At 58.4% G+C, this 10,802-nt stretch overlaps 1 protein-coding gene across 2 annotated transcripts; it reads left to right on the top strand.

Moving 5' to 3' along the window:
* Positions 1-1,468: 1,468 nt before the first annotated feature.
* Cactin (cactin, spliceosome C complex subunit) lies at positions 1,469-6,962 on the top strand. 2 transcript variants are annotated; one of them, XM_032907257.1, is made up of 9 exons: positions 1,469-2,317; positions 3,009-3,579; positions 3,710-3,855; positions 4,207-4,369; positions 4,498-4,612; positions 4,900-5,092; positions 5,476-5,595; positions 5,689-5,966; positions 6,171-6,962. In XM_032907257.1, the coding sequence occupies exons 1-9, from the start codon at positions 2,094-2,096 to the stop codon at positions 6,659-6,661; spliced, it is 2,301 nt and encodes a 766-aa protein (XP_032763148.1). In that variant the 5' UTR covers positions 1,469-2,093; the 3' UTR covers positions 6,662-6,962. The 2 variants fall into 2 exon arrangements, with proteins under 2 accessions (XP_032763148.1, XP_032763149.1); XM_032907258.1 differs by having other exon boundaries at positions 2,067-2,317; positions 3,012-3,579.
* The last annotated feature ends 3,840 nt before the right edge of the window (positions 6,963-10,802 follow it).

The raw sequence follows: 10,802 nt of genomic DNA, 5'->3' as shown, positions 1-10,802 counted from the left end.
GGCATGTCACACCTGCCAGCCCTGAACTGGCAAAGTTAAGGCAGGAGGGTTGTGGCAAGTTCCAGGCTCGCGTGGGTTAGAGTAAAACGAGACCAAAAGGAAAAAAAAAAATCACAGGGCTGGCCCTGCCACTCAGTGGGCAGAGCTCACCCAGCTGCATAAACCCTGAGTTCCATTCCAGCACCACAGAAACCAGATTGAGAGGCACACAGCTGCCATCCCTCGCTTGGGAAACAGGCAGAAAGAGCAGGAGTGCAAGGCCATCCTTGGCTGTATCCAGTTGAAGGCCAGCCTGGGCTACATGAGACTCTCTCAAAAGAGAATCTGTAAATATCTTCGTGACCCCCGCCCCCATCCTGTTCTCTATGATGGCCGCTATCGCCCCACCGTGGACGGTGTGTGAACTGTACTGTAAAGGCCTGCCTGGGGGCGCCTCCAAGGCTGAAGAGGTGCCCTCCCTGGCCCGCCTCTGTTCTCCTCAAGCCATCCCAGCAAGTCCCCTGTCCAGCCCCACACCAACCTCAGTGCAATATGCCCTTCCCGTGGGGTCCCCTGGCACGGTACTGTCTCTGCAGCCCCTTGTCTCTTACCCCTAGCTCCTCTCTCCCAGTGGTTAAAAATCACATCGCACATCCTCCCCCACATCCTGTTTTTATTGTTGAATCCATTCTGTAAACTACAAACCTCCTGTGTCTTACTCATCAGGACTAGGGATCCCGGGTCCTCAGCCCATGTGGTCTGGTGTTTGACAATCCAAGTACAGTGTCCCCTTGGCACCAACCAGTGGGGCCTGTCCCTCCAGCGCAGCCGGCAAATGTATGCAGCCCAGGTTCCCGCTCCACCTGTCACACCCCTCTTTTTGAGATCTGTAATAAATCTCTAATAAGAAACAGCTCGTCTCCGATGAATTCTGCGTGCATGGGACGGAAGAGCAGGTGAAGGCGCACACCGCTTTAAACCCTCCCTGGACCCCACGTGATGGAATCCAACTCGCAGATGACTTCATTTCTCCAAGCCTAAACTTCCCTATCCATAGATTATCCGCAAGTTGAGCGCAGTATACACAAGCTGGCCGGCGAAGTAGTACTCAAGACACTTCCAGGAGTCAGCCAGAAACTGTCCCTTCCTGTCTTGTGTTTTATTAGCGCGGAACCGGTTGCTGCCAGGCTAGCCTAGAAGATCCAGGTCTCCCGCGAGCGTTTGGCTCTCCGGGTTTCAGTTTTTAGAACTACACGCGGCCTCGCACGTTTAAGTTCCGCCCACTCTCGGCACGCCCCTTTTGACGTCCCCTTCCGGGCCCAGCCATACTCCTAGCGTAGTTTAAGTTCATTGGCCCGGCCCTCAGGTCCAATGTGTCGATCTCACCTCCAAGACCCGCCCACCGCGGCTCCACTTCCTTCCATTCCTCAGTCCGAAACTCTCGACTACACATCCCGCCTGTACCTATTCACAGTTCGTGGTTACAGATGTCAATCTTGCTCAGTCCGCCCTCTCAGGTCCTGATATGCACTCCTCCGCCCACTGGTCTACGCCTGTCAATCTAGCTTACTAGACCCCACCCACCCCGGCTCCCGTAACCGCCATTCTTGGGTTCCTTTCCAGGCCCCGCTCCGCTCAGGTCCCCGGCCCGGTCTCCCAACCCACAACTGTCAATCTCCATATACCCCAACCCAGCTCCACTTTTTTCCTGTAAGCTTTCTGCTAGGTCCCGCCTCCCCAAGTCCTGCTCCCTGCAAATCCTGATTTCCTTAACCCCGCCCACCAGAGGCCTCTTCCGCCCTGTAACAACCGCCTCCTAGTTTCTTAAGCACTCCGCTAGCAGGCCCACTAGGGTGCGAGGACCGGTCTACGTCAGTCTTCTTCACTGCCTGAATGGAACGTCAATCCTCTGGTTCTAATGGCATCCCGTTAGGAATACAACATGCGTGCAAAGTTTGAGAACTCCGGAGAAATCTCGAGTTGTGTCGTCCCTGGAGTCTGCGGTAGAGGGAGTAAGTCACTCCCTAGGATCAGGCGCAACTTGGGCAGTCCCGGGCGCGCCGCGGCAAAAGAAAGCCCCCGGCGCCAAGCTTCCTGGTTGTTTACGACCGCGCATGCGCGGCGCGGGCCGCCAAATGGGTTCGCACTCTCGCTCGCGCTCACGATCTGCGGGTCGCAGGAGTCGGAAGCAGCGGAGTCGGAGTAGAAGCTGCAGCCGGAGCCGGAGCGGGAGCCGGAGCCGGAGCCGGAGCCGGAGCCGGAGCCATGGGGGAAGCGGCCGAAGGCGACGGGAACATGAGCGGCGGCGGGAACGCAAACGGCGCAGTCGAGGGCGCAGGTGAGAGTCCTGGGGGCTGCTCTGGCCTGGGAGTTGAGGGACAGGCGGGGCGTTAGCTGAGTGCTAGTCTGCCGGGCTGAGCCGGAGCAACGAAGACTCCCGGGGACCCCGGGGCATGAGCACAGGGGACTGAGTGACCATACTCGCCACCCATTTATTCATAGACACGATCTTGTCTCAGGCTGGCAGAAACTCGATGTTGTAGCTCAGGTGTCCTCCAAAGGCCGTTGCCTCATAGTTAAGTTTTTATTTTTGCAATTTCTCATAGTTATTTCTGCTCAGTTGAAGTTACTTCTTCTTAAATGGCTGTACTCGTAACAAGTTGACCAAAGCCTAATCAGGACACCGTACATACAACACTGGAGATACAAACTCGAACAGCCATAGCTATCTTTTTCTGTGATTACTTGGGGATTCGAACTTACGTCCTCAAATATACTACCTGGTGGTGTTTTTTCCTCTTTCATGGTTCCTTGCCGTATTGTCTGTTATAGCTCTGGGACTTGTGTAGCCCTACTACGAAGGGCAACCTAGTTTGTATGAGGACTGATGTGATTTGCAGGTTGATGGAACCTACAAAGGCAAATACTCTGGGTGTTGATCTTGGTTGTGACTCCCGCACCTAGGATGGTGCCCCAGCAGCACTCAGCACTGAGCAGGTCTTGATGTGTACCCCACCCCCACCCCCTAGCAGGTCAGATTCGGAAGGAAACCGTGCGCAGAAGTCTAGGAGGCGAAGCCGGAGCCTTCGGCCACCCCGATGGCACTCACAGGACCGGTCCTCACACTCTGACTCGGGTGAGGAGCGAGCACAGGGCTCCCGAGCCCGGAAGGGTCACAGGCATTCGTGGTCCCCAGGGTCATCAGCATCTAGCTCTGACTCCCCAAGACGCTCCCGGAGTCCTGGAGTAGCTGCCCTGGCCGCGAGTCAGCAGCAGAGCCTTCAGGAACGGCTGCGGCTTCGTGAGGAGCGAAAGCAGCAAGAAGAGCTGCTCAAGGCCTTCGAGACACCCGAGGAGAAGCGTGCCCGGCGACTGGCCAAGAAAGAAGCTAAGGAGCGCAAGAAGCGTGAGAAGATGGGCTGGGGTGAGGAGTACATGGGCTACACCAACACCGACAACCCCTTTGGAGACAACAACCTGCTGGGCACTTTTATCTGGAACAAGGCCTTGGAGAAAAAAGGCATCGGCCACCTGGAGGAGAAGGAGCTGAAGGAACGCAACAAGAGGATCCAGGAGGAGAACCGGCTAGAGCTGCAAAAGGTAGGTCAGCCTTGGGTTGGCCGCGTGGGAGCTCGGGGCCTCCTGTCTCTGGCTCCTCACTCACATCCTGTTCTGGAGGCTAGGTATGCCAGGCACATGCCTCTTAGCGGGGTGGCTCTCTGTTGCCCAGGTGAAACAGCTGCGGCTGGAGCGGGAACGGGAGAAGGCCATGCGGGAGCAGGAGCTAGAACTGCTGCAGCGGGAGAAGGAGGCAGAGCACTTTAAGACCTGGGAGGAGCAGGAGGACAGCTTCCACTTGCGGCAGGCCAAGCTTCGGTGCGCTTCTCCCTGGCCCTCTACTGCAAACTACAATCTCCTTTTCCCCTGGTTCTGCCAGGAGTGGTGTGTGGACTCAGGAGGCAGATCTCTAAGCAGCCCTGTTAAGTCATGGTCCAGAGTGTCCTTGGCCTCACTGAAGGAACCTGAGCACAGTCCTGGTGTTGGAGACCCCAGCACAGCCCTATTGTCCCACCCTGGGGAGGGCCATCTGACACTCCTGTCATGCTGAACCTGTGTGGCTGGTTGGGACCTCCGGTCAGCTTTTCCCCGGTCCTGTGGGAAAGTCCTGGAGTCAACTATCCCAGCGAAACTCTGCCCCTGACCTTGCCACCCCATTTCCTCCCACAGTTCCAAGATCCGAATCCGAGACGGGCGGGCCAAGCCCATTGACCTGCTGGCCAAGTACATCAGTGCAGAGGACGATGACCTGGCAGTGGAGATGCACGAACCTTACACCTTCCTCAACGGCCTCACGGTGGCAGACATGGAGGACCTTCTAGAGGACATCCAGGTGCTGCGCATACAGCTGTGCCTAGCTCTGCCCTGCCCCTCATTACCCAGCCCTCACCCCGCCCCTCATTACCCAGCCCTCACCATGCCCCCTCCTTCAGACTCCACCCTCACGGCCCCACCCCACAGGTGTACATGGAGCTGGAGCAGGGCAAGAACGTGGACTTCTGGCGAGACATGACGACCATCACAGAGGATGAGATCGCCAAGCTCCGCAAGCTGGAGGCCTCGGGCAAGGGCCCAGGTAAGCAGGGTGAGGCGTCTTCCCAGTTCCAGGGCCAGCAGTGGCCTCCGCTGGACAGCGGGATGTGCCTGCTAGGGAGCCTCAGGGAGTGGCCACTGCTGGGACAGCTGCACTCCCTGCCTACAGAGCCTTGGCCCTCACCCAGGGCCAGCAGAGTCTAAATGGGTGCACTGCTCATCTACCCCTCCACCAGCTTGAGAAGGCTGCAGGCCTGTCGTCCTTGTTCCTGAGCCCACAGGGTGGGGTAGCTGGGAACCTTGGCCCATACTCTGCAACCCGTTCTACAGGTGAGCGCCGTGAGGGGGTCAATGCCTCGGTCAGCTCTGACGTGCAGTCCGTCTTCAAGGGAAAGACGTACAACCAGCTGCAGGTCATCTTCCAGGGCATCGAAGGCAAGATCCGTGCCGGCGGCCCCAACCTCGACATGGGTTACTGGGAGAGCCTGCTGCAGCAGTTGCGCGCGCACATGGCCAGGGCTAGGTGAGGCTGCCATGTCCTCGGCACCTGGGTTCTTCCTTGGCCTTCATAACCACCTGGCCAGTGGGTCACCAGGGCCAGTGCTTCTCTAGTGCTTGTCATCTCAACACCGAGCTGCCTGTCCTGCTGCCTCTCCCAGTCCCCGTCCTCTCCCTACTCTTCCACATTTCTTCTCCTCCCTCTGTCCCCTCCCTGTCTGGCAAGCGAACTGTGTATAGATTCCATGAATGTTTGGCAGTGTGGTGTAAACATAGCGGCTGCTGGCTTGCCCTGGTTCCTCTGGGTGTCCCCCATCTGATTGGACCAAGCACTGTGGCCAATTGGGGCCACACTGTGTGAATGTGCCCTACCAAGGGACTGGGATGGTCACGCCTTCCTTTCCCCAGGCTCCGTGAGCGCCACCAAGATGTCCTTAGACAGAAGCTGTTCAAACTGAAGCAGGAGCAGGGTGTGGAGAGCGAGCCGCTGTTTCCCATCCTCAAGTCAGAGCCCACAGCCACTCACAGGTGACCTGGCAGGTGGGGGACCCTGTAGGTGGGGAAGAACTGGTGTAGGCCTGGCAGGGATGGGCCTCATTGCTTTTTTCACCACCCGTATAGCCCTGAACCTGAGGAACGGCCTCCCAGCCCTGGGACTTCAGTGGAACCCGTGGAACCCGAGGAGACCACAGCAGCAGGCGAGGCAGAGGGAGAGGCAGATGGCGAGGCAGTGCTGATGGAGGAGGACCTGATCCAGCAGAGCCTGGCAGACTATGACGCTGGCCGCTACAGCCCACGACTGCTCACTGCGCACGAGCTGCCCTTGGACGCGCATGTGCTGGAGCCGCATGAGGACCTGCAACGCCTGCAGCTGTCTCGCCAGCAGCTTCAGGCTACAGGTAGGGACTGGCCCAGACCAGGGACCTTGTAATGGGGTGGGGAGGGGCAGGGAGGCCCCCACTGGTCCCTCTGCTGGCCCCTCCGCCCTCACAAGAAGGAGTGTGAGTGGCCCTCACTGGCCCCTCTGCTGGCCCCTCCGCCCTCACAAGGAGGAGTGTGGGTGGCCCCCACTGACCCCTCTGCTGGCTCCTCCACCCTCACAGGTGACGCGAGCGAGAGTGCTGAAGACATCTTCTTCCGGCGTGCGAGGGAGGGCATGGGGCAGGATGAGGCACAGTTCAGCGTGGAGATGCCACTGGGTGGCCGCGCCTACCTGTGGGCCGACAAGTACCGGCCGCGGAAGCCGCGATTCTTTAACCGTGTGCACACAGGCTTTGAATGGAACAAATATAACCAGACACATTATGACTTCGACAACCCTCCGCCCAAGATCGTGCAGGGCTACAAATTTAACATCTTCTACCCGGACCTCATCCGCAAACGTGCCACACCAGAGTACTTCCTGGAGGCCTGCGCTGACAACCGGGACTTTGCCATCCTGCGTTTCCACGCAGGCCCGCCCTACGAGGACATCGCCTTCAAGATCGTCAGTCGAGAATGGGAGTACTCGCACCGCCATGGCTTCCGCTGCCAGTTTGCCAATGGAATCTTCCAGCTCTGGTTCCACTTCAAGCGCTACCGCTACCGCCGGTGACGCCTGTGGGCAGGCTGCCCGCCCCTGCCATGCTGGCCCCTGGACAGCTCCCGGATGGGAAGGTTGAGAGGACCAAGAGGTCTTCTTCAGAAGCCTTGGGGATCCATGGACCACCTCTGGGCTTCAGTCACCAGCACTGTGCTGGCCGCAGCCCCTCTGGCAGGTCCCTTCCTGTCTTGAAAGGATTTTAGAAAGACTACTTGAGGTGGCAGAAACACCTTGTTCCTGTTCCCGTGGACTTATTCAACCGCGGAGCCCTACATGGTTTTGATACATTTAATAGAAAGCTTATTCTAAAATGGTTTCTGATCTGAGTCACAGGACAGATACCACACCCATGTGTCTTGGGGAGGGTCAGAACTCAGGGTCTTCTCTGCCCACCTGACCCTAAAACCACAACTATCTGGGGAGATGTGGCTTGGCCACATCTGGGAACATGTGGTGGTCATCACTGGGGTAGGTCCTGGAATGTACCCAGTGGAGGCCAAAGTTACTGGTGGACTGCCCAGATCTGCCACCAAGGTCACCCGTTGGCAAGGCCAAGAGGCCACCCTGTTATCCCCAGCCCCTAACCTGATGGCCTCTGACTGGGGTCTGAGAATGCAGCAGGACACATGCCTGTCCGAATCAGACTGTACTGCAGCCCAAACATAGCCCCCTCTGTTCTCCCATGGGCAGGTGACTGACAGCCTCTGCCGGTGACACTCACTCATCCCCAGAGGTCACAGGGCAGAGCCAGACGTTGAAGATGGGATACTGGGATGCCACGCATGCACATGGCATGTTGGGCATCAGCTTCTCTACCTGGGCTACACGGTCCATTCTCTACCCCGCTACTCTTTGGAGTCTCCAGCCTGCTGGCCTTTCCTGCGTGTAGCGTCCCAGCCTGCAAAGAGGCAGAGCTGGACGAGGTAAGGGCACCCCAAGGTGCCCAGAGTTGGAGAGTAGGCCCTGCCCTGTGGAAGGGGATCCAGCCAGCCCAGGGTACTGGGGAGCCATAGATGGTGAGCCGGACAGGGATACAAACCCCATCTCAGACCTCTCCTTGTGCACAATGGACTAATGTCCCGGAAATTGCTTCCAGCTCTCACTCCAGCCTTTTCCTTCCTTTGGCTAAGAATAGGCCCCCTAGCCTCAGCGGAAGCCACAGCCACAGGGGGTACGTCCTGAGCCTCAGCTCCCACATCACCCCAGCAGCCTCAGGCCTGACTCCTCCCTTCCTTGACAGTGTGGTTGGGAGCCAGTGCCAAGAAATTTCAGCCCCTGGCCACACCTAATGGTCTCAAGGCTCTGCACCACATTACAGTTCTGCCTCAGTTTCACCACTCATACTGAGCTCTGTCACCTCCACACAACAAAGTTGGATGTCCTTCAGCCATTGCCTGATTCTCCAAACCAGACATGTCCTTACCTCGGGTCAAGGGACAGAGGAAGAACCTACAACAGCCTCTCTGCTCCCCGATCCCAACTTGTCTGCGTCAAGAACGAGCACAGCCCGCTGTTCTCGTCCCACCGCAGCCCCACATCCTCACCCCTGACATTCCTACCAGTGCCTTGTGCCCCGGGGCCAGGATACCTAACCACCCCACAAACCCCAGTCTTCCCTACAGCATTGCTTCCTAGCCAGATGTGGAGGGGGACACTTGCTTTGTGCAGCCCTGAGCATGGAACCCTGGGGTGGTCAGTGTCCATCCCATCCCTAGCCTATGGGATGGATAGACTTTTTTTTTTTTAAAGGTTTATTTATTTATTATATATAACTACACTGTAGCTGTCTTCAAACACACCAGAAGGGGGCATCAGATCCCATTACAGATGGTTGTGATCCACCATGTGGTTGCTGGGATTTGAACTCAGGACCTCTGGAAAAGCAGTCAGCGCTCTTAACCACTGAGCCATCTCTCCAGCCCGGGATGGATAGACTTAAGGGCAGACCCAGCTAGGAAACCAGAGAGGAACTACAGAAAGTCCACCAGGATAGAGGCAAGTCAGGGCTCAGCACTGAATGTTAGGATGGGTGGGACTGACTGAGGGACCCTCAGAAGTGAGACCGGAAGGGTGGGGCAGTGCAGTAGGCAAGGGGTTTCCTGCCGCTGACAGGAGTCTGGCTGAACCTGGGAAGAGGGGAACTGGGAGGTTGGGGTCACAGCCAGGCCAGGCATCCAATCCCCACCAGGACCTGTCAGAGCCAAAGGGGCCCAAGGTCACCTCCCCCACCTAGGTCCCCGCCTCAAGCCACAGGGCACAGGACTAACAGCCCCTGCCTGGCCCAGCTATCCCAGGCAACTGTCAGGGCTTCCGCAATGAGTCTGCAGGGGAGGGTTCCCCAAGACTGCTCCATCTCTGGAGGACAGCCTGGTCTGCAGCCTGCCCTGCTGCACCCCTCCCCCACCACAGCCTTCTCCTGCCTCCCTGCAGTTAGGCTGGAGCTGGCCTTGCCATCCAGAGACCCTGGAAGGTGCCTGGACAGCCATAGTGAGGGTTAGTGGCTGCTGTGCTAGGATCAGCCCCATCTGGCTCTCAGCTCTTCCCACGTGGGGCTTGGGCTTCTGGGTCCCTGGCCTGTCAACAACCGATGTCTGCCTGTCACCCTTGTGCCCTGCCTGATTCCGACCCTATCGAGGAACCGGCTGAGGGGCGAGGCCAGTGCAGGGGGTGGGGCTGGCGAGAGACCGGCAGAAAGACAGATGGAGACAGGGCGGGACGGGAAACAGCCTCACAGTCACATCCAGCCCCGGGCGCCTCAGGGTCCCCAGCGCTCCTCTATACCCAAGGCCCCAGGGCTTCTGCTGGAGCCGTCCTCAGCCAACGCGCCTCGGTTTCCCCAGGAGACTCCCCTTCCTGCTCTCTGCCTCGCCTGGAACAGCACAGAGAGATCTGGGTCCAGACAGCTGAGATGAGTCCCTCCTCTCCCTGATGTGAGGTTACAGCACTGTGCCCAGGTGAGCCTCTATAGTGCCTGGGGAGCCCAGATCACCAGCCCCTCCGCTGTGACCTGTCCACTCTGATGATAGTGGCCAGGTACCCAAGGTCCCCGAAGGGGCTCCAGTGGTCTTAGCCTGGGCCAGTGCAGTTCGCCTGGTGGCACGTGGGTATACTGGTTTCCTGTGTCTGGGCCAGAATGCTCTGGCAATGCTAGAGTTGGGCCAGGATGGATTGGAGCTGGAGGCTACTCCAAGGTGTGGCTGGAGGCTGTACTCACACAGGCTCATCTCCGTGGCACATGTCCTGTCCAGACGGGCATCCATCGACTCCAGGGCACAGTGCCAGGTGGCCCCTCCTCCCAGCCCACTGACGCAGGATGACACCTGCACCCTGGAGCTACGGCACAAACAGGAAGCAAACGGTTTGAGGGACAGCTGTGGTAAGCCTGAGGGTCTGTGGGGTTGTGGGGGTGTGCCAACACCCTGGGTGTTTGGGGTGTTGGCAGAGATGCCTACTGGGCACAGCTGAGGCCAAGTTTCAGCTCAGGAACTCCTAGGCAGAAAGCCACCAGGGGAGGCAAATTCGATTCTCGGGGGAAACTGAGGCTGTGTAGGGTGGCCATGGGTGACGGAGGTGCAGAGAGCCCAGGCTGCTCTGAGGCCTGCTGCAGAAGCTTGTTGGAGATGGGTGAGCTGGGGAGAGGAGGAGGGGCCTAGCAATCAGAGCCCAGCCACACACCACATTCCACCAAGGCTGGAACTTGGCCACCCAAGCCTGGGCCTCAAGGAATGAGGACCAGCGTCCCAGGGCACACGTATACAAGAATGAGGCCCCATCCCAGACAGAACACCACTGCCTACCGCTCCCAACAGTGGGGACATGGCTCAGGAATGCAGGACCACCCCACATCCCAGTGACTTCTTTGGCTCCCGGGTGTCCAAAGCTGGGGTGTGGTGGCCTGCGCCTGTCACCCCAGCTTCAGAAGCTGGGGGCAGATGACTCTCAGGGAGTTCCAGGCCAGCCTGGTCTACACAGTCAGAGTCTGCAGGAGGACAAACAGAATTCCTGAGCCTTGACATTCCCAGGCCCAAAGCTCCTTGCTGCAAGGCTGTGGAACCTGATAGGGCGCAGAGACACCAAGTAAGTCTCCTGAGACCACACAGCATGGGCTGCTGCCCAGGGTGGGAGGCTGCCAGGCAGGCCTCAGGTCTCGCCT

This window comes from Rattus rattus, chromosome 1 (assembly GCF_011064425.1).
Source record: "Rattus rattus isolate New Zealand chromosome 1, Rrattus_CSIRO_v1, whole genome shotgun sequence".
Classification (NCBI taxonomy): domain Eukaryota; kingdom Metazoa; phylum Chordata; class Mammalia; order Rodentia; family Muridae; genus Rattus; species Rattus rattus.
The sequence above is the reverse complement of the archived record's forward strand: the minus strand, read 5'-3'. Positions and strand labels throughout refer to the sequence as shown.

What these genes read in the sequence shown, in the direction of transcription:
- Cactin (XM_032907257.1), top strand. Translation starts at nt 2,094, where the DNA reads ATGCGCGGCGCGGGCCGCCAAATGGGTTCGCACTCTCGCTCGCGCTCA. An exon ending in TTGCGGCAGGCCAAGCTTCG is followed by an intron (nt 3,856 to 4,206) that starts GTGCGCTTCTCC and finishes TTCCTCCCACAG; the next exon opens with TTCCAAGATCCGAATCCGAG. An exon ending in GAGCCCACAGCCACTCACAG is followed by an intron (nt 5,596 to 5,688) that starts GTGACCTGGCAG and finishes CCACCCGTATAG; the next exon opens with CCCTGAACCTGAGGAACGGC.